At 36.1% G+C, this 24,549-nt stretch overlaps 1 protein-coding gene and 1 pseudogene across 2 annotated transcripts in view; one reads left to right on the top strand and one right to left on the bottom strand.

Moving 5' to 3' along the window:
* The window catches only part of GALNT13 (polypeptide N-acetylgalactosaminyltransferase 13), a 499,222-nt gene that overhangs the window by 459,877 nt on the left and 14,796 nt on the right, over window positions 1-24,549 (bottom strand). For both annotated transcript variants that reach the window (XM_015535906.2, XM_042994459.1), the window contains exon 2: window positions 6,152-6,397. In XM_015535906.2, the coding sequence (XP_015391392.2) occupies window positions 6,152-6,293 (142 nt within the window). In that variant the 5' untranslated portion in view covers window positions 6,294-6,397. The remainder of the gene's footprint in view (window positions 1-6,151; window positions 6,398-24,549) is intronic.
* Window positions 9,923-23,255, top strand: LOC102952786 (annotated as a pseudogene).

Genomic DNA, 24,549 nt, shown 5'->3' with positions numbered 1-24,549 from the left:
ATGCGGGGCTCGAACTCACAGACTGTGAGATCATGACCTGAGCCAAAGTTGGACGCTTAACCGACTGAGCCACCCAGGTGCCCCAGAAACCCCCTCCCTTTTAAAGTAAATTTCATTTCATTCCCTAAGTATGTGTAATATACTATACACATACCTAAGTATGCATAATATACTAATATCAGGATCCTTAAAGAAAGCTAGGTTCCCCCCTGTCTTGAATATCATAACATTATATCCTTCCTGTTCTCTGTAATGATAAGAACCCCTCTGGGGTTTCTAAGCAAAATCCATCCATCATGTCACCTCCATATCACTACTTCTCCTCTTGGGCCACACATTATTTGTAGACTGACCAAAAACTAGACAGTAAAAGAGTTCACTTTTCATATTTTCATGGGGGGGGGGAGCTATAAACATATAATCATTCATTTAAAGACCAGCATGATTTTTAAAATCATGACTCATATTCACTTCATTTCACAGATGGCAACTGAGGCCCAGAGAGATGAATTAACTTGCCTTCAGATATAGGCTGTTAGTAGTGCAGCCAGGAGTAGGACCCACTATGATAGAGGGCTCAAGCAAACCTGCCACATGACCTCAAATTTGTCCACAATGTATCTAGGTGCACTGCCGCAGCACTGGTCTTTTTAAATGCCTATTCTCTCAAATATCTAATTCTTCCAAATTGGGAGTACCACTAGTTAGTATTCCATGCCATTTAGGAGTTCGAAATATCCTTCAGTACATTTTAGTTCCAGGTGGCCCCAGGGTGGCATAAAAAGTTAAGATCCTCCCCTAACAAGTACTTATGTCACCAAAAAGCAATCCTTTAGAAAATAGAAGAAGAAAAAGGATTTACGTGTCTGTATTTAATATTGGAACAGGTCTGCATGCTCCCATAAAGTCCCTGAAATAATCTTTTAATCTTTTTTTAAAAAAGCATCATTCAATAATTGATGTTAAAAAATGATAATGCTGACTCAGTAACAAAGATTCAATTATATCCCATATGCCTTATTTAATAAAGAAGAATGTAATCTATTTTAGAAAAAAAGTTTCCATAAAAGTGATGGTTTGATATTGGAGTTTAATAATGTAGCCAACTTCCTACTGAACAATTCCATTTAGTTGTCTAACAGGTGTCTCACATTCAACCTATCTAAAATAAACTCCTGTCTGCTCTCAAATCCTCTCCTCCTACATTTTTCCCTTTGAGGAAACTGGGCCAAACAATGCCCTCAAGAAACCCAAGACTTGTCCTTGGCCCTCCCATATCCTACACCTGCCAGAGCCAGTCATGCATCCAGCTCCCATATCTCAAATACCTCTTCATTTTATCTACTTCCGTAACACCTCGCCACCATTCCTCTGCTCTAAGTAGGCATCACTGCCTACACAAAGTTGATGGAACACTACCACAACTTCCTACCCAACCTCCCTAATGAGACTGTTTCTTCTCCAATCCATTCTCCACAACTGAATCCATACTGAATCCATACTGATCTTTCCATAATATAAAGGAAATCATATCTGCTCGCTTTTAAAGCCATTCATTGGGTTCCCAATTTTTAAATCCATTCCCTGGCTCTTACTCATTTGTTATCCATATACTGTAACAAACACATTAAAAACCCGCATCAAAAACAAATCTAGGGCACTACTAATGCCCCACATTCAGTCAAAATGTTCATCCCCATCTCATGACCCTGTCTCATCCAACACATGACAATAAACATCCTAAATCCTATTATCATAATTAAACTTGCTCGCTTTATACAGTCTTGTTGCATTTCTACATATTCTTAAAATGCAATTTTTAAAAATTTTTACAGCTTTTAAAACTGCACCATGTTATTTATCATTTTTGAGGGATAAAACTTACTACTGTATTATCAAAATTCATTCATAGATTCATTGTAAAATATATGTACTATTCTCTTGCATTAGTATATCACAATTCATTCATCAGCTTTCCCATTGATGCGTCCATGGGTTATTCTCAGCTTTTACTTTTATGAACAGGAGTGCTATGAGATATTTGTCTATGTGGGAGAAATTTTCTTAAGTATATGATAACAATTCATGGGTTACATATCAATGTTCAGATTTCAGAAATAAACTGTTATCTAAAGTTATAAAAAATGTGGAGATGCATAACCTCTAACAATTGGTATTATCAACCTTTTTGATTTTTGCCAACTGAATTGATATAATATGTCGTTGTAGCCTCGGGCTGTGTTTCCCTGATCACAGTTGATGTTAAATATTTCTTCATAAGTTTTTTCTGCTATATGTGTTCCCTTTCTAAGCAGTGTCTCTTCATGGCTGTTGCCCATTTTTTTTCTTATTGGGTTATTTGTACTTTTCTTATTAATAGGATATATATATATATGTGTATATATATATATATATATATGTATATATACACACACACATATACACATCTGTATATACATACATACACTTAATAATTTCTCAGTTGCATGCTCTTTTAACATTTACAGTTTGTAACTTCTCTTTTAAGGCATATTTGAATGAAACAACTTTCTCAATTTTAATATAGTTAAATTTATCAATAATTTTCTTTATGGTCAATGTTATTTGTTTAGTATTTTTACAATTCTCCCTTAATTCAAAGTCTTATGTCCAAATACTTTTCTGCTAAAAGTTTTAGTTTTATTGTTGACATTAATAAAGCCAAAGTTTGTCTTGGTTTATGACATGAGGTAGGCATCCAATTTCATGCTTTCCACCTCGATTACCATTTTATTTTCAGATCCATTTATTGAAAAGCCCTTCTCTCTGCCATTGATCTGCAGTGCTCCTGTCACATTCTGAATGCCCAAATATGCATAAGTCTACTTCTAGAGTGTATGCGATTCCATTAGGCAATTTGTCTACCCATTGTGATCTCTTGTACCAATATTACAGTCTTACTAATCTTATAAGAGTTCTGTATTATCTCATTCAGAATTATCCTGTAATCTCTATTATTTCATAAAAATTTTAGTACCTTCTTCTCTAATTAGCTATTTCCTACTTGCATAATTTAGACTCAGCTTAAATGCCACAGCCTCTGTGAAATGTTATCTAAGAATCTAGACACATTTTCCTACTGAGAGCATCCCTCTTCCTCATCCTAATATCCATTGCACACATTATGCTTCGTAATCATTTCTAAATTATGTTTTTACAGAGAGAAAGGGAGAGAGAGAGATTAAGAGAGAGGGAGAGAGAAATGTTTACTTTATTAGTGACTATAAGTTCCAGATAGTAGGAACCTCAGTTCCTTTATACCACCAGGTCTTAGCAGGTAGTAGATACTTAACAAATATTTTATTTGAGTGACTTCCTCCTTTGGGGCTACACCCAAAATAACCACTACCCCCCCACACATGCCCCACTGGGGACCTGACTCACCTTGAAGAGCAAAGTCTGTCTGGAGCATCATCCAGACTATACATGCACCTTCACAACATTTAGCAGATATTGATAAAGGGTTATCATGAACCAATACTTCACTGTACGGTTTATGCATATTATCCTATTTAATTCTCAAGGCAACCCTGTGAAGCAGAATTACTATCTCTCAGGTTCTGATCTGAAGTGAAAACATTAAGATTTTGCCAAGGGATTTGCCAAAGTCATACAACTGGATCAAGGGGGAGGAGACAAGGACCAGGTTGATGAACAAAATCTGGGCTTTTAACTATGTGGCAATCTGTACTAACTGTGAACTCAGAAGTCCTGGTGCTTGAAATTTGTCTTCCTTTGTCCATCACTGGGCTTTTCCCTTCTTTTCTTTTTTTTGATATAATTGTCATAGAACATTATATAAGTTTAAGGTGTACAAAATGTTGACCCAATAGGCACTTAAATAATTGATGAATTGATAAATAAATTAATACGTGTATCTTAAAAATGAATTCATAGTGTATGCCAGTATTGGGTACTTTAAACCAGTTTAAAATTTAGCACTAAAAGGGATCTGAGAAATCACCTAGTACAAAACCTTGTTTTTTAAATAATGGAGACACCTAAGTCCAAAAGGATCAACATTTTTTTTAAGTCAAAAAGACTGTTTCTAACATGTGCAGGACATGAAATTTTGAGGCACATACGCTTTGCACCGCATCATCTGCCTGTAAATAAGTTACTATTTTAAATATGTGGAGAAATTCCTATATAGAGCAATATTCTGAAATAATAAGTAACATTAGAAAATAAAATTAAAACCCTATAGTTTAGTCCCATTTATTCAAGACAAATATTAATGTACAGCATTAACTAAGTCTTAAAAATAAGGAGGATATAGTTTAATTTTACAACTTAAGTATAAGGAAAAATTACTATTTTTGCCTTGCGTCATTAAATTTCACATTTTGAGATTTAAGACTGAGCATTAAGGACTTAAATCAGCAAAGCTGTACTTTTTTGGTACTTGCAGAATAAGCTGTCATAGTTTTGCTGAATCAGATTATGACATTTTTTTGTGTGACCAATCTAGAAGTCTCTATTCAACAAATGACAAAGTGATCATTCCAAACTGATGAGACCCAACAAACCACATTTCCACTTTCAGCCAAGCAGCAGCTCAACTGAGTTAACAAAGAAGCAGAGAAGGAGGATTTTTTTCTGGGATTTTAACCAAAGATTAGCATATCAATCCTCATGTTCATTTATCAAAAACCGATAGACTCATAAAGTTCTCCTCTTTGAATAATTCTAGTATAAAGGCATAAAATATGCATATAAACTACATAAATGGGTCGAGGCTCAGTCACTTCCAAGGTACTTTCAATTTTTTGTGCTAGGCAAAAACTACAGTGAAAGAAACTCATTTCACAAAGAGGAAGATCATCAGAATACCTCCAATTGAGTAAGAGCACTGCTACAATCTGATGCAAAAAAAAAAAAAAAAAAATGTCCAAAATACTTTTTCACAAAAACTAATTTTTGGAAATGCTCTTCTGTGTTTCCCAAGCCTCATATAACCAACAGTTGCTTATTAACATATTTTGATTCATAGATGACCTCAAAAATATCTGTAACATTAAAAGCAGACTGTATCTACTTTTTGCAAATAAATGCAAATCTCAAGCCAGTCATTTAGATTTACTTTTCCAAAAGGTACAAACATTTAATTTTTTTAATTTTTTTAATGTTTTATTTATTTTTGAGAGAGAGAGAGAGACAGAACATGAGCGGGGGAGGGGGAGAGAGAGAGAGAGAGAGAGAGAGGGAGAGAGAGAGAGAGAGAGAGAGACACAGAATCTGAAGCAGGCTCCAGGCTCTGAGCTGTCAGTGCAAAGCCAAATGAGGAACTCAAACTCATGAACCGCGAGATCATGACCTAAATGAAAGTTGGATGCTTAACCGACTGAGCCACCCAGGTGCCCCAAAAGGTACAAACATTTCAAATGGAACTGAAGGCTTACTTTTTGTCACACTAATAAACTGCAGAAAATGAATCCCTACGACTTGACTTAATAAACCACCATGTATAAAAATCTTTACGTTTCTTTATCATTCACTCTTATCCTGTCAATGAAACCGATCCCTAAAGAGGGAAATACTGAGTTAAAGTGATGTTATCCTGTACCTGACATTACCTTTTGCACTTAACACAAGGCAATAATTTGGTTGTTGAATCTGAATCTGGCCATCAACATGCGTTTTGTTTAAAAAGTTGTTTGTTTGTTTGTTCATCTGTTTATTGCTTCTGGAAGTCTGGGTGTCATGTGTCCTTGCATTTTGCTACAACCCCCACCATCTTACTTAAGTAGTTGTCCCCTTGTATGTTAGGTGCTTAGCCTCCAAGGGTTTTTGCTTCTGGAGGCCTAAATTTTAAATTCTGTCCAATTGAATGTTCACTAAATTATTCTTTCCATACAGTCACAGAACACTGGAATTATGAAATTGGAAGGTACCTTAGAGGTTACCTAACTCTTCTCATTTCTGCCAACAGGACACCTGAGGCTGAGAGAAGGAAGTAACTTTCCCCCGGTTAAATGTACATTAATAGTTCTGCCAAAATGCTCTGCTAACTCAAGAGCTGAAAAAAATCCCTACTTCAAAGTTTCACGTTTTGTCGAGAGTCACCACAGCTGTCATCTCTGTAAGCAACATTTGCTTCGTAAGCACTTACCCCTGAGTGCAGGTAGCAGGGACCTCTCCTTCTTGTCATCGCATTTGTTACATTCACTGAAGTACAGGAGTAGGAAGACATCGACGAGAACCCACATCAGTGAAGTGGCTAGAACCACCTTGCAGTAAACAAACCTCCTCATGTCTTCCCTTGATTTCTAGTTAACACATAGATCGAAGACAGATGCTACAGTGATAAATCCAAGCCACAGGGGTGAACTCCAGGAAAAAAGCAGGATGCATCCCACTATATTAAAAAAGAAGGAAAAGAAATGCCATTATTGCATAGGTTTTTTTTTAGTATAAAGGGGATAAAACATGAAATACATGATTTATTTAATGTTCCCATATTTATAAGCACTTGACCTTCAAATTCAGAATGAAAAGCCTCAATAAGTGAGAACTGTAAGCAAACCAGGTGGCTAAAACGCTACCAGCTAATCCTAGGTCTGTCACTACTCTGCTGGGCACTTGACAACTATTTGATTTTTTCAGGTTGTACTCTTTTCTTAAAAATCCCTATGATGATATTCTGTAGAGCAGTAGGTTATCAAACAGAGCATCCTTGAATTTACCCTGATTCAGCACTTTTGAGGAGCTAATAACTGCCGAAATAGAAATCATCCCGGGATACAATAAATTGGAGTGACTAACAACTGGACTTTACACACAGATAGGCCTGTGTCTATTCACCTCCTATCTGCAGGACCCTTTTTTAAAAAGCCTGTTTTCTCAACTATAAAATGAGAATAACAATGCCAAACCTAAGATTTGCTATGAGGACTAGCCACAATAATGCTTGTTAAGCATCTTGCAAGACAGATAATTATTAACGTATAAAACAAAATAAAGTCTCAAATTCTCAAAAAGGACCATTGCACGAAATAACTCATCAGTTACTTAACCTTAAAAACTCCATCTGGTCTGCATAGAAAGCATCCACAACAAATGTGTAATTTGGAATGGATAGCATACATTCAAAAAATTATGAGAGGGGAGACAACATATTAGTTTAAAGTGACTTCAAATAACCAAAGCACAAATTCTAAAAGGCATACAGATATGTGCACAATTACCTATTGAGAGGTATTCTAAATAAATGTAGAATTAATACCACAAACATATTTGTTTTATTTACACTATCAAAAGCAATAATTACCTGGCTAATTCATTTACAATAAATTGACAGTTAAGTCATGTACTGTAAATATAACAGGCCAAAGATAGGTTCATGCCATTTGCTACACTTAATATCAACTGAAGCTTAAAATTTTTGAGGTGAATAAGTAATACAATTTTGAAAGATATTTGAGAAGAACAGCTACAAAATACAAAAGTACTCAGAATATTTCATAAATATCTGTCTCAAAAACATCAAAGTGCAATTTGCTGAGGCAAATGCTCTTTAAATTAATAGCAGCTGACTTTGCATCATAAAGCAATACAAAGGCTACTGCCTGTAACAACCTATCCAGACTAGCAAGGAATTCAAAATTTACATAAAGTGACAGCTGAAAACATAACAGAGTCTATCTTCACTGTCTACATTAAATTTACATTAATGCAGCATATTTTTTTAAAAAGGTATAAAATGTGCAAGTCTACAGAATATAGGATATGTGGGGTTTATCTGTTTGCTGATGATTTTTCTGGAAACAAATGTCATGCTAATTATGTACTTTATTTCATTTCAACTTCATTTTCCTGTAAAGTGTATAACTAAACATTGGAACTCAGCCTCTAAACCTGGTAACAAGTGAAGAATTCCCTGACGCATATTTCCTGTTACTTTGTGCATGCATGCTTTACTGAATACAAGGTATGAAACAATTCAAGCTGTCAAATGTTCTGTGTTTCTTGGTCCTATGATGAAGTAGTTCTCTTCAGTTTATTGTAGAAAAAAGTCCCACAGAAAAGTATATATAACACTGATGGTTACCAAATAGCCATCCCCAGATTTAAGATGGGAATATCTTAAAATAAAAGATCCTATCATAAAGATCTTACATGTTATATAAAGATCTATAATGAAAGGCATAAAAGCACCATCCCTGGCTCTGTAATAAAATGAAATGATGACTTTGGGTCAGGATTTTGCCTCTCTGTGCTTCATTGTCTTTATTTATAACATATTTCCTGTCCTATTCAGCTCGCAAAATATTGTAAAGGCTTACGCAAGATAAAGAATGAGAACATTTTTAAAAGAAAATATAAAGAATATTATAATAAAAAATCTGAAATCGCTTAACTTTAAATATTAAAATGTCTAAGATAAGACATTTCCTAATAAGAGCCTAACAGTTAATGTTATTCAGAATTTAATATAAATTTTAGCTGTAATAGAAAGTCAAAATCATATCTTATTGCCATTTCAAGCATTACTCAAATTATTCTAATTTCATAGCCTGAATGAGCTATGTATCAAGTCATTAGCACTGAGAGAAGTCTAATCCCACTATTCTAACTGATAAAACTAAGTTGTTGTGTGATTTTTTTCATTTATATTTCAAGTTTTGAATTCTATCCCTACTTTGAAAACACCTGCCTCCACCTTGAAAATGCACTAAATTTCATCATTCATTGAGCCATATCTGCTGGCACTTGCATAATGGTAATCTCATACACTGTATTCCAATACTCTTCATGAGAACAAAACTGATGGGAGCAGAAGGATGGTACAAAACACACAGTAACACAAACCAACATAAGCACAGTTGGTAGCCCAGGTTTATTTAAGAGAATCAGCATCTGTATTATGTTTTTATTCCAGTAAGCCTCTATTTATTTGCAAACACTTCTCAGTTTCTGAAGCCAAATCCAAGTTCTGCAATATCCCTGTCTTGCCAAACCAATGTGGAGCATGACTAACTTGCATAAACTACAGGCTCTTCTATCTGAAAACACAGCCCCTTTCCTAATTGTTCCAGTATCTTTTGAGCACAGTTCCTTCTCTCTTTAAAAGTACTTCTCGGGGCGCCTGGGTGGCTCAGTCGGTTAAGCGTCCAACTTTGGCTCAGGTCACGATCTCGCGGTCCGTGAGTTTGAGCCCCGCGTCGGGCTCTGTGCTGACAGCTCAGAGCCTGGAGCCTGTTTCAGATTCTGTGTCTCCCTCTCTCTCTGACCCTCCCCCGTTCATGCTCTGTCTCTCTCTGTCTCAAAAATAAATAAACGTTAAAAAAAATTAAAAGTACTTCTCTAGGTGGGAATACTTTTAAGAGAAAGCCATCAAGTACCATCTTGCTAGTTAAGATTGCCTTTCTTTTTCTTCTTGCCCACCAATCATTATATCCATCAGATATTCTATGATGCGTTACAGGATTTTTGTCTGAAGATATATACCACCTTCCTATCTTTATCAAAAACATATTTCAAATATAAAACAATCTAGATAAAGCTTAGGAGTTGGTAAATATGTTTTTAAACAAGGAGAAAGAGTTTTTTGTTTTAAAATTCGGAGGTTATCACTTCCATGGAGAGTCTAGTTTAGTTGCTATTAGACATATTTTTATCTGTACTCATTTATTTTATTTCGTAAAAATTGCATAATAGGTGCAAATTTATTCATTCTATTTTGTGAGGCTATATGTGAGGCTGCCAAAGCATCCTGGGAACTAGTGTAAGACTGCTGGTAGTGCTCCCAGAAGGTTCAGGCACCAACGTACCTCAAATGTTTTAAATAGCTATGCAGGAGCTTCTGTGAGCTGATGACTGGACAAATTTGCAGAACTGGTTTACAGACTAATAAATTTAATGTGTAAGCACTGAAAATAAAATGCGCTGCATTAGCCACAGGTATGATTGACAGGAAGAATGATCTTTGTATGAAGGAAGGTTAAAAATTAAAATGACCTAGAGGGATCTACCCATAGCTTAAACAAAGGATCCACTCTAAAAATCATACCACACTGGAAGATATACCATGAGACAAAGAAGCAAAGATAATGTTAAATGAATGCCTATGGGAGAAAAATGGAATAGAAGCAAAAAAAGAAAAACAAAAAACAAAACCAAAAGGCCCTCACTGGCATTTAAACCAAGGAAAGTTTGAATATTCATAACATAAAATTTGACTATTAGGAGGCAACCTAGCATGAGATCTAAAATTATATATTGCAGAGTTATAATGCCATGAGTTGGATCTGAGTCCAACACTCACTAATTGTATGGCTTAATTCAAGTTATTTAAATCTTCTGTGCCTCTGTTTTTCTATTCAGAAAATATGAACAATAATAGCTACCTCACAGCCTATGATGAGTATTGAATTAATTAATACATGCAAAACTCTTATAAGAGTGCCTGGAACTTAGGAGGTTCTCAATATACATTACCGATTATTAGTAGTAACAGTAAAATTATTATCAACATGAAATCATCAAGAGAATGAGAAAAAGAGTAAGAATTCTCTGCCCACCTTTCCAGAAGTAGTGTATACTCTGTGTGTATTCAGGGTGTCGGGGGACAAGATGAACATCACAAATATATTTAATATTACTATTTATGAGTATTACTAATTACAATATTTTAAATTTAATAATCCAAAATATATTTAGAAGAGTTTCTGATGGAGATGAATTACACAGGATTTTGCAATTGTCAAAACTCATTGAACTATACACTTGAGATTTGTGCATTTCATTCTGTGTAGATTACATATATATTTTTAAGGCAAAAACAAAATGTTTATGTACCAATCATTTGATTCCCTGATTAATACTTTTCTACCCCTTTCCTACCATTGTTTTCTCTATGGTGGTGACTTGGGTCTCAGGCTGTTCCTTACAAATACCTTGCCTCTGGGCGTACGCATATGCTATTTTCTCTGTTCACTGATGTGGTTGGTTATGGCTGCCTGCTCTTATTTCCTTCAGATCTTACTTCCCCCTGTTCAAATGTCAAATCTTGGTGAGCTTTCCTATCAACCCATTAAAAATAATACACACAACTTAGTCACTCTGGATTTCTTAACTCATTTAATCTTTCTCTTTTGTACCTCTTACCCCCAAACATATATAAAAAAATTAGTTTTTAAATTTGTTTATTGTCTGTCCCTCCTTGTTAAATAGTAAGTTATATGAGAACAATAATTCATATCTCTTATATACCCCCATTCTCCCTCAAATATTTTTACGTTTTTAAAACTCCAGCACTGGTTGTTATGGGCTGAATTTTGCCAAGCCAGAATTTGTATGTGAAGTCCTAATCTCCAAGATTTTAGAATGTGACTGTATTTGGAGATACAGTCTTTTAAAAGGTAATTAAGGTAAAATGAGGTCATATGCATTTTCCCTAATCCAAATCATCCTTACAAGAAGAGGCAATTAGGACACAGAGGAAAGACCATGTGAAGACAGAGAAGGCAGCCACCTATATGCCACAGAGAAAGACCTCAGAATGAAATCAGATCTGCTAACACACTGATTTTGGACTTCTACAATCTGTGACAGAATAAATTGCTGTGTGTAAGCAACCCAATCTGTGATACTTTGTTATGGCAGCCTTATCAATAATACCCAGGTGAAAAATCCAACTCTTCCCTATTCCACTCCTAACATGCAAATAGACGAACATCACCAGAAAGAACCTCCTCAGAATATGCTGCCCATTCTCATTTTAACTCTATAAACTCACGTCACACTACAAGTAGACTCTCTGTGCTTTGCTGCAATCCTGCAACAGTTCCTACTCAAATCAATCTCCACCTTGCTTGCCTTCCTCAGACGGCCATCTCCGCACTTTTTCCTCTTAGCTTATCATTACACTTCTACACTTAGCACAGAAGATATAAACAATAAGAAGGGTATTTTGCCTACTGCCATGTTGAATTTATGAATTTTCTTGTTCCCATTTACTGCCAACCCTAAATCTGCAAGTCCCAGGGCTAGAACAGATGACTGTCCTTTTAGGAGGGCAACACCCTCTGCTCTCACATAGTGTTTCACTGATTGCACTTGTCTCTTCCGCATCGTTTTTTCTTCTTTAATAAGTCAACGTTACCAATATGAAGATGCTACATGAATAATACTCTTAAACTAATTTGACCCCACATCCCTCTTCAGTGATTCTTCCAGCACCCTGCTTACCTTTGAAGCAAAACTTCTGGAAAGAATTATGTATAATCATTGTCTATACACCCCATATCCCTAACCTCCTATTCTCTCTTAAACCCAAAAGGCTTTAGCCCCTGCAACTATATGGAAACCTTATTTGATACAGTCAGTGTAATGGTCAAATCCAATGGTCAATCCTCAAGCACCATTTTACATAACTCCTAAGCAGCATTTGACATAGCGTGGTCAAAAACCTTGTGCTCTTTTTTGTAAATCTTCTTCTTTATGTCCAGGTGTAGAATTTAATGATTCATCACTTGCATACAATACCCAGTGCTGATCACAAGTGCCCGCCTTAACATCCATCACCTGTTTAACCCATCCCCTGCCCATGTCCCCTTCTGTAACCATCAGTTTGTTCTCCATAGTTAAAAGTCTGCTTCTTGGTTTGCCTCTTTTATTTCCCCTTATGTTCATTTGTTTTCTTTCTTAAATTCCACATATGAATGAAATCATACAGTATTTGTCTTTCTCTGATTTATTTTGCTTAGCATAATACTCTGTAGCTCCATCCACATCATTACAAATGGCAAGATTTGTACACATACCACAACTTTTTACCCAATCATCGCTCTTTCCATAACTTGGCTAATGTTGATAATGCTGCTACAAACATTGAGGTGAATGTATCCCTTCAAATTAGTATTTTTGTATCCTTTGGGTAAATACCTAGTAGAGTAATTGCTGGATTGCAGGGTAGTACTATTTTTAACTTTTTGAGGAACCACCATACTGCTTTCCAGAGTGGCTGCACCAGTTTGCAATCCCACCAACAGTATAAGAGGGTTCCCTTTTCTCCAAATCCTTGACAACACTTGTTTCCCGTGGAACTCTCTCTCTTTTCTTTTTTTTAATTTCTTATTTGATCATGCAGCAAATTCCATTGGCTCTGCTTTCAGATTTGACTCACTTCTTACCAATTCCCCTGTTGCCACCAAGCCACCACTCCTAACTCCCTTTTAAAAATACAGCTTTATTGAGATAGAGCGTATAGACAATATAATTCACTAATTTAAAGTGTACAATGCAATGGCTTGTAGTACAGTCACAGAGCTATGCACAATTTTAGAACACTTCTGTTACCCCAAAAGCAAACAGTTCCCCTTTGCTATAATCTCCTAATGTTCTCATGGACTCTAGCCCTAGGTAACCACTAATCTAATTTCTGTCTATGTAGAGTTATCCATTCTGAACAGCTCTGTTTGAATACGGCGGTGTTTGGTACAGACACCTAAGTTACCAACCTACCCAAGTCACAGCCCTACCTGGTCTCAGGTTACAGTGTTGCTGTCTTAGTCCATTCAGCCACCTATGGCCACACCACTGTGGCCCACAAAACTAAAGTGGGTCATGTTTTCTTATTTTCAGGCCATTTGCAGTCTGACAATGGTATGTCTTTTGTCACAAAGGCCACCCAAAAATGGAATGATAATCATGGTATCAGATGGATTTTCTACACTTCCTACCATTCAAAGTTTTTTGCTGACTGTTGGAATGATGTCCTCAAAAAATGATCGAAGAAAAGATACCTAACCAACCTTCTAATCAACTCCTGGTCCACCCACCTGAACAAGGAAGTTGGCTTACTAAATTTGGCCTTTCCCCAAAAAGGGGTCTTTTATTGACCACCTACTAATGAAAGGGGTAGGAAATTCCGTAAAACCATTCTGAAAATACGGGATTCCACCCAGTCCTTAGCGCATTTTTTTTTGTTGGCCGTAGTAAGAACCCCAAGCCAGCCTGACTAGTATACCTTTAGGTAACAGCCCAGACAAAAGGGGACTAGAGTATTCAAATTTAATTCTGGGTCATCTTCCTCTTGATCAACATGGTGCCAGAGCATAGGGCAAGAAGCTCTTGGTTGTGCCTGCTGCTAACTGAATGCCCCTACGGTGGCGCATGTGAGCCAACATGAAGGGAATCTGTAATTTTGTAAAAATATCTTCTTCCTTTTTACATTTACCTCTTCCATATGAAAGGTCTGGATCAGAGAAGGAGATAATTGAAAACAGAGATGCAGCTATATTTATTGAGCTAAGACACAACAAATTTCATGGCTTTAAGGGAGATTAACAACCTTGACACCTGGGGAGAAAACAGATTGCATTCCAAGAGATGGAGGAAAGGGGTAGGGACAGTTCACGTTCTCCCTGTCACCTCAATCCAGCCTCAGAGCCTGGCAAAATAATCACATGGCCGGCTCGAGTGAACCAGCTCTTGTGGCTGGCAGTCTGACTGCTATTTCATTTGTCACCTAAACCTTGATAATTTCTCAAGAGTGGAACTGATTTATAGTCTTTCGTAGGTTTGAATTTTAATATAAGCATGTATTACTTTCAGCATAAAACTATTAACCTAGTTAGAAAAATTTAAGTATTTCTTTAATTTATCCTACAGTTACAATTGAGTGCCTACACAGATGCCATCAATGTGCTTGGCATGAAACATAAAAGATATAGAAAGACATAAGCCCTGCCTTCTGGTTTGGGACCCAGTAGGGGAGTCACAGAAGACTATTGGAGTAGAGATAAGAACGGAGATATGTGAAACATTAGGAATGATTCCAATATGTGAAACTCTTTTTAATGTAGTTATTATATGCAATTATTAATGTGAGACAATGCAGCAAAAAAAAATGGAATTATTGAGCATAGAGAGATTGAAAGAAGAGTGAAACTCTATATAGAATATTTATAAGGCAGATGCCACTTGTTAAGACTGTCTGTTACACACTGGTCTTTTTAGTCATGGTTGAGTATAGGAATATACATTTTATGAAAATGTTACAAATGTCAAAGCCTAAAATATATGTTAATGAGACTTTACAAGCAATAGATTATCATTAAAACATAATGAAATTAAGTCTTCATAAAGAAAGCTTGTAAAAAGTATATATGACCTTCAAAAAGATAATGAAATTCAATAGTTTTAAAAAGTGTATTCATCAACCTAAAAATTGTTCATCATTTATTTGTTTCAGGTATTTAATGACAGCTCAGTATTCATCTTATAAAATGGCATACCAGTAGTTTAACCTTGTTCATTAATAGTTACCAAGAGGGAAAAACAGAAATCCAAAATGTTCAACTGGATATAAAACCTAGAGATTTAAGACAACACTAGAGCATTTAGACAGTTCCCAGCAGACATCTGCCAGTGAGCTGGCCATCTTCTGCCATAAATCACATGATTAAAAAGAAAATAAATGTTTCCACTGAGATATCAAACCATTAGAAAACCTTAACCTCAGCTTCCTAGCTGGCCTTAAGGCTTTTCAATTCTTCATAACCAAAGGTGTAAGGAATGAATTACAAGTGTTCCTTATTTGAAATGGGGAGCATACAGAGGCTATTTCTTCTCTAGGCTTTCTTTCCAAAACAGAGGCATTTATTTGTAGAATATAATGAAAAATAATATTAAATTATCTTTAAATTTATATCAGAATCACTCTGCTCCAGCTGGCAATTAGTGGGATACAAAATAAAAGGGGGGGGGGAGTCAAAGAAAAGCCCAGAACTCTAGGGCACAAAAGGACCCTAGCAGCACAAAGGAAAAGAGATTTGATCATAGAAAACTCTAGAAAATTGGTTAGAGCTTTCTGAAATTTTACCTTAGAGCTGCATAAATGTAAATAAAATTTTATTTGCCTGCTTGAATATTTTAATATAGTGAATTTTTAAGCATAATTGATATGTGAAAGAAATGCCCACTCTTTCCAAAAATAACAGGTAAAATATTCAGGCCTCCACTCCAAGGGGAAAAAAAAAGTCCACTGTAATAAAGCTACCATATACTTAGTTATTACATTGATTTGCAACTTCAGTTTATGTTTTATTTCCTGCAACCTTCCTGGCAAAGTTATTAATCATAAATTAAGGGCTTTAAAAGACAGGCAATTAGAGGGAAGACATAAATAAAGAATTAAAAATCAGAATATTGATTAATTAGTCTCCAATTAATTAACAGTAAAGTAAAATTAGTAGATACCCAAAGAATGAAAATTCGTATTCGTATCAGCAAAGCAATCTTGTCTTATCAAATTGCTAAAGAGTGTAACTTGTTAATCAATATAAAGGAATCTAATATAATGGAGTATATAATCCAATAACAGAAAACATAGAAGTATTATAAATTAGGGAAACTTCCCAAAAACACATGAGAAAGGGAAAGATATAACTTTTTTCAAGATATAAAAGTTGAGCAGAGATTACCATTAATGTACAAGCAAATGAACAAGCAGACCAAAAACAAAGCAACATTTTCCTTGTCTTCAGGGAAAACTACCTATTAATTCAATTAAGGATTGTGCTAACTGGAGAACTGTACATAAAAAGTAAATACTGGTTTTGACAAAATTATATATCAGCAAAGGTGGGATGAAGTGGGTACTTTTTTACTTTGTGGGTAATGTAAAATGATAGAAACTTCTTGGGAAAAATGTGGTTTATTAGAAATAAGTATAACTCTATTACCTATTTTCTTAAAAATAATCATATACTTTGAACCAATAATTTCTCTACTGGAAAACTCTCTTTAAAAGCCCTATAAGACAGAAGACGCTTTATACAGGGAGATGGTATCACATCATTGTTTATTAAAAGGAGTTCAAAATAGATACGTAACTAATTGACAGAATATTATGCTGCTGTTAGAAACTTATGCAATTTTGTAATAACATGAAAAAAGCTTATATGATACTTGTAAAATTCAACAATTTAACATACACACTTGTTTATAGACTATAATCACAACTATTTTTTTTACCTTTTTCTTATAAAAGTACTAGAAAGAACAGAGGCAAATGTGTGGATTTTTTTCATTCCTCCCATTATTTTTACTAATTTTCAAATTATCCAGAAATAGTATATATTAACTGAATGATGGCAAAATATATGTTTTGCCTGAAAGTAAGAAAATTACCATGTAATAGTGATAAAGTATAAAATTCTTAGTGATGTGATATTTGTGCATACATATACGTGAGTGTATGAGCACACACGGAGCTGTGATGAAATGTAACACATAGAGAGAACAGACCCAAAGGACTGTCAAAAGAATTTCACAAAAGACAGTAAGTGAGAAGGAAAAGGAGGGCAGAACTCCCTATTAAAATTAAGGCTGATTTAAGCATTCTGTTTCCAGATTTCTCTTTTTTGTTTCCAAAACTGTCTACTGTTACAGAATCTATGTGACTTTGGAAGGATAAAAGTTAGCCCCCACATAAAATTCTATTAAAACTCTACATTCCTTTCAAGAAACTAGCTAACTTTCCAAACCTGAGTCTCATGCAGGACTCAGGAACTATCTTTTTTTGGTTGCATTTGTGATTTTTATTCCAAATAAATACCTTCTTAAAACCATCAGGACCAGTATTTAAAAGCAATGATTGAAATTGGGGAAGACTACTCATTTCTTTTTTTTTTCTTCTTTTCAAATTTTTATTTAAATTCTGGTTAATTAACATACAGTGGAATATTGGTTTCAGGAGTAGAATTCAGTGGTCAATCACTTATGTACAATACCCAGTGCTCATCATAATAAGTGCCCTCCTTAGTACCCATCAGCCATCTAGCTCATTCCCCACCCACATCCCTCCATCAACCTTCAGTATGTTTTCTATCTTACAGAGCCTTTCATGGTTTGTTTCCCTCTCTCTTTTTCTCCATCCCATATGTTCATCTGTTTTGTTTCTTAAATTCCACATTTGAGTGAAATCAAATGGTATTTCCCTTTCTATGACTTATTTCACCTAGCATAATACACTCTACAACCACATCATTGGAAATGGTAAGATTTCATTCTTTGTGATGGCTAATATTCCAATGTGTACATATACCACACATTCTTTATCAATTCATCAGTTGAAGGACATTTGGGCTCTTTCCATAGTGTGCCTACTGTTGACAGTGTTGCTGTAAACATTGGGGTGCATGTATCCTTTCAAATCTGTATTTTTGTATTATTTGGGAAAATACCTAGTAGTAAAATCATTGCATTGTAGGGTAGTGCTATTTTTAACTTTCTGAGGAAGCTCCACACTATTGTCCAGAGTGGTTGCACCAGTTTGCATTCCCGACACCAGTGCAAGAGGGTTTCTCTGCATCCCACCAACACCTTCTGTTTCCTGTGTTGTTAATTTTAGCCATTCTGATAGGAATGAGGTGGTATCTCATCGTGGTTTTGGTTTTTAGTTCCCTGATGACGAGTGATATTGAGCATCTTTTCATAGGTCTGTCAGCCATGTGTATGTCTTCTTTAGAAAAGTGTCTACACATGTCCTCTGCCCTTTTTATAACTGGATTCTTTGTTTTGGGGGTGTTGAGTTTGAGAAATTCTTTATAGATTTTGGATACTAACCCTTTATCAGATATGTCATTTGCAAATGTCTTCTCCCATTCCATAGGCTACCTTTCAGTTTTGTTGATTGTTTGCTTCGCTGTGAGAAGCTTTTTATCTTGATGAGGTCCCAATAGTTCATTTTTGCTTTTGTTTCCCTTGCCTCTAAAGATGTGCCTAGTAAGAAGTTGCTGCAGCAAGGTCAGAGAGGTTGCTGCCTGTGTCCTCCTCTGAGGATTTTGATGGTTTCCTGAAGAAGACTACTCACTTCTAATCACTCTCACTGTTGCAACCTATATTTCCTCAAATTCAACTAAGAAGAAACAAATGAATGAATTTTATGTTGCTCATGTAAGGAAACTTTAATATATTAAAGACATACCTACTTGAGCCCCAAAAGGCTCTTCCCTTCTATATGATTTAGATTAAAATGGCATGCTAAATAAAGTGCCTGAGAACTACAGTGATTGCTGCTACAGAAAACGTGGTCTCCATCAATAGTATCCTGTAATCTGAAAAAAATCATTATTGAGTTAATGACAGAATGATTAGATTCAAAAAGCAAATTACCACGAGCAAAAACTCCCTGTTAAAAGCAAGCACCCATATTATTTGTTTCCACTGAGACAAAAAAAATGTAAAAGATGTACTGTACAACAAATATAATCTATCCTATGGTCTGTTTTTAAATGTCTAATCTAAAAATGTTATTTTAAATGACCTTAATTCTCATTTTAATGCAATAATTAAATAATACTAAGTCTCTAGGTCACCAAAAACTGTATGTCCATTTATCACTTTGTGCCAGTCATTGTCAATTAAATCAACTTCTGGAAATAATTTTTCTTTCAGAATTATTTACCAGAAATGAGCTATGTGGAATATGGTGGGAGGCTGGAGAACAGTGGGGGGCAGGAGAGAAATGATTACCACCCTACTTAATTTTGCCTCAATTGTTAGATATCTTTTCTAGAAATAAGATTTTTGTAGTTTACAATATTGCAGTGAGAAACAATGAGTTATTAATGGACATTTTTTCTTATTACAGTTTATTTGTGAGTCAAAGTTCAAATTCTAAAAGCAAATAGTTCATAAATTTTCTGCAAAGGTTTTATAGTTTTATAGCTCAAATAGCAAAAGTATAATGCTTCAATATCAATAACATCTGGTTCCCCCATGGGAAGATTATACTTTATGTGGCTGGATGGTTATAATGTTTTCTTTTGATTTTGATAATCCTAGTAAATACATTCTAACCACTGATTGACATCCAAACAAATCAGTGAGTGTGCTCCATTACGACGTGTCTTATCTATTAATTTCTACGGAATGAAACATTGTTCAAACTGAGAAAGAAAATGCTAGTATGATTCCTCTGCTGCAAAAAAAAAAAAAAAAATGCAATCAGTATAAAGATGCTCAGATGTCCCACATTCATTCAGAGCTCCACCCCAGCGCAGAACAGTAATCAACATTTTATTTTTCTTTTTGCTCCACATTTCTGGCAGATACCTACAAAGGCAGCAATCTGAATCAATGAAGCCTATTACTGATGTATTGGATCTTTTTCTTTACACCATTTTTAATTCCTGGTTATTCCCACTCTTCTCATTTTATTCAATTATATTTCTCTTTGATCATATTTAAATCTTATTTCTCTTCACCATATTTTTAGATTCATTTTTCACCCATCTCATTTCCTCTCCATAGTCTCCTCCTTTTTTTTTTTTTTTTTAACTTATAAAAATCACCTAACCAGGAATTTTCACTTCAATTTGAAGTCGGCTCTACGGGATATATCATCAGATGTTTCTTCCATTCTTTCCCCAACTTTCCAGTTCTTGTCTTCCTCTTCTGTGGAGATGACACCATCTCCCCTGGCTATCCCAAAGTTCTCCCATCATCTCCACTTGCCATTTTACAGAAACTCCTTTTCTCTTATTCCAGGCCTGACTGTATATTCTCAGTTCCTTCTTCATTTCAAACCAAACCAAAATGGTAATTTTAACACCTAAGAAAGACTGTGTTTATAGTCATGGGCCAATCAAATGCGAGTACTGAGATGCTGAAATAACAGCACAGGTATCACAACAATAAATATTTGTACCAAAGAGACAGAAATACATAAAGTGTTGGGGTGTTTTGTTTCATTTCTTTTTCTCTAAACTTCATCACAATATAGTATGGTTAGGAGTATTACAAGGACTTTGATTTAAGTCCTCACCTCCACCACCGTTTCATTTGGAGATATTGCAGAGATTAATTTGCCCAGGCTAACCCCAGTTGTTCCCAGGTTTACAAAATGTCAATAAGAACAATAGCTGCTTGTAAGGGCATGGTAAAGTTACATACATAGAATGAGAATCAGAGGAAATGGGACACAGTAACTAATCAGTACATGTTAGCTATCACTATTATTGTGATCGATATTATGAACAAAATAATTTGTTAATACAACTCAAAAAGAGAGAAGCATTTAAGATTTATTCAAATAGAAGCTATTTATTTCTCTCATTTGGCAAAGTGAAGTACCTATATGCTTCCAGCCCTTTGCTAGATGCAGGACAACTTACTTCACTGAGCTTATAATACAGCAATTCCAGATAAAATCAAAGACCTGTTCAAGATTAAGATTTCTGGGGCCAACACCACTGTTAAGAGTATTGGTGCCTTGACTCACTTCCAGTGGCCTGCCTCACTGCCCACGGGCTTTGCTGTTGCCCCGCAGAACTGCTTCCATTACAGTCCTTCACCAAATGAGGCCAGTGTCCACAACACTGGCTCCTCATCTCACTCAGGCCTATGCCAAAGACGTAAAATTTGGTGTGAATGCCCAAGCCTTAATGCTTCAAGGTGTAGACCTTTTACCAGATGTTGCAGCCATTGCTGTGGGGCCAAAGGGAAGAACAGTGATTACTGAACAGAGTTGGGGAAATCCCAGAGTAAAAAAAGTGGTGTGACTGTTGCAAAGTCCATTGACTTAAAAGGTAAATATAAAAATACTGGTGCTAAATTTGTTCAGGATTTTGCCGATAACACAATTGAAGAGGCTGGAGGTGGCACTACTGCTGCCAGTGTCCTGGCACGCTCTATTGCCAAAGAAGTCTTCGAGAAGATTAGCAAAGGTGCTAATCCTATGGAAATCAGGAGAGGTGTCATGTCAGCTGTTAATGCTGTAATTGCTAAACTAAGAAGCAGTCTAAATCCGTGAATACCCCTGAAGAAATTGCTCAGATTGCTATGATTTCTGCAAATGGAGACAAAGGAATTGGCAACATCATTTCTGATGCAATGAAAAGGTTTGGAAGAAAGGGTGTCATTATAGTAACGGATGGAAAAACACTAAAGGATGAATTAGAAATTACTGAAGGCATGAAGTTTGATCGACGTTATAATTCTCTAAACTTTGTTAGTACATAAAAAGGTCAGAAATGTAAATTCTAAGATGCCTATGTTGTATTGAGCAAAAAGAAAATTTCCAATGTTCAGTCCATCGTACCTGCTCTTGAAATTGCCAACGCTCATCATAAGCCTTTGGTCATAAAATGCTGAAGATGTTAATGGAGAAGCTCTGAGTACACTGGTTTTGAAGAAGCTAAAAGTTGGTCTTCAGGTTGTAGCAAATCAAAGTTTCAGGTTTTGGTGACAATAGAAAGAACCAGCTTAAAGATGTGGCTGTTGCTACTGATGGTGCAGTGTTGGGAGAAGAAGGATTGCCTCTAAATCTCAAAGATGCTGGGGCGCCTGGGTGGCTCAGTCAGTTGGGCGTCCGACTTCAGCTCAGGTCACGATCTCGCGGTCGGTGGGTTCGAGCCCCGCGTCGGGCTCTGGGCTGATGGCTCAGAGCCTAGAGCCTGTTTCCGATTCTGTGTCTCCCTCTCTCTCTGCCCCTCCCCCGTTCATGCTCTGTCTCTCTCTGTCCCCAAAATAAATAAACGTTAAAAAAAATTTAAAAATAAAATAAAATAAATCTCAAAGATGTTCATCCTCACAACTTAGGAAAATTAGGAGGGGTCATCATGACGAAAGATGACAAGGCTCACAATAAAAAAGGTATTCAAGAAATCACTGAGCAGTTAGATAGCACAACTAGTGAATATGAAAAGGAAGAACTGAGTGAATATCTGACAAAACTCTCAGATGGAGCAGGTGTGCTGAAGGTTGGTGAGACAAATGATGTTGAAGTGAGTGGAAAGAAGGAATTACAGATGCCCTCAATGCTACACGAGCTGCTGTTGAAGAAGGCACTGTTCTGGGAGAGGGTTGTGCCCTGCTTCAGTGCATTCTAGCCTTGGATTCCATAACTCCAGCTAACAAAGATCAGAAAATTGGTACAGACATTATTAAGAGAATACTCAAAATTCCCGCAATGACCATTTCTGAAAATGCAGGTGTTGAAGGACCATTGATAGTTGTGAAAACTATGCAGAAGTTCCTCAGAAGTTGGTTATAATGCTATGCAAGGAGATTTTGTGAATATGGTTGAAAAAGGAATCGCTGATCCAACTACGGTTGTTAAAACTGCTTTACTGAAGGCTGCTGCGGTGGCCTCTCAGTTAACTACAGCGGAAGTTGTGGCCACCAGAATTCCTAAAGAGAAGGACCCTGGAATGGGCAGAATGGGTGGAAGGGGAGGTGGTGTGGGAGGTGGCATGTTCTAATTCTTAGAATAGTGCTTTACCATTATGAATGAACTGTGAGAGGGCACTCAAGGCAGAGGTCCTCAACAATAACTTCAGAAAAGTCAGATGAGGGAAATGACCGGAGAAAAGGCTCGCTGTTATTTAAGAAAATCACTATAACCATCATTTACTGGTTTCAGTTGACAACAATGTAATGCTTTACCGCAGTCATTGTCCATGCTTCTGGATAATTTATTTTATACTTTTGAATAAAAAGACATTTGTACATTCCCGATAACCGAGTGTCAGAGCTATGTACCGATGCACCGCTTTCAACTTAAATCACTGAGGCATTTTTACTACCATTCTGTTAAAAGCAGGATTTTGATGTTTGCCATCACCTCATCACCAGATGAAAAGTTAAGAAACAGCCTTTCTGTAGAGAGTAAGAATAATTGTGTACAAAGTAGAGAAATATCCAATTATGTGACAACTTTTCTGTAAAAAAAATATTTAAAGTTTTAAGAGAGAGTACTGATTTTATTTTTATTTTGTTCTTTATGCATTCCATCACTTTTTTATACTTTGAAAAATTAAGTTTACTATAAAAAAAATAGGAGTATGCATAAATTTGCTGGTAGACTGATGATCCAAAGGCTCCTGCGGGACACACAGGTGGAGCCGCCAAGGCAGGTGAGTATAAAACGAATTTCAGGAGAGGGAAAGCTGGGGGAGTCAGCAAACCAGCGTTAACTAAAGCCATGGAAGTTGGACAAATGTGTTCAGTGAGAGTGTGAGTGTGAGGGGAAGAAAAAAGAGGGTGCCACAAAGAACCTTATAGAGTACGAATTTAAAAGAAAGGTAAGCCCACAAGTAAGAATGGGCAAGGGCTATCCGGGGAAGAAAGAAAAACAAAAACAAAAACAGGAGCACACAACATTGTAAATTCCAACAGAAAGAATGTTTTAAAAGAGAGGAAGTGATCAATGGTACAAAGTTATGCCAAGAGATCAAAAACATATGTTCTCTAGACAGCCCCAGAACTAATTTTTGTGGCCTTAGAAAGAACAATTTCAGACAAACAGAAAAAGCAAGTGCCTGGTATGGTCTGGGGTGAGTGGAGGATGCAGATTTAAGACTGAGAATATACATATTCTGGGAAACGTCTAGCTATGAGTAGAGACAAGAGTTCCCGGGTAGGTGAAGGTGGACTTGGAATAAAGGGAGGATTTGTGCACGGATGCAGGTTTGTTTATAAGGGGAACGATCCTTTGACATGTCTAATGCCGATAGGAAGAAATCAGGAAATCAGGGGAGAGGAAGAAGGCTAAAG

The sequence above is a fragment of the Panthera tigris genome, chromosome C1 (assembly GCF_018350195.1).
Source record: "Panthera tigris isolate Pti1 chromosome C1, P.tigris_Pti1_mat1.1, whole genome shotgun sequence".
Lineage (NCBI taxonomy): Eukaryota > Metazoa > Chordata > Mammalia > Carnivora > Felidae > Panthera > Panthera tigris.
This window is presented reverse-complemented; position numbering and strand designations above follow the sequence as displayed.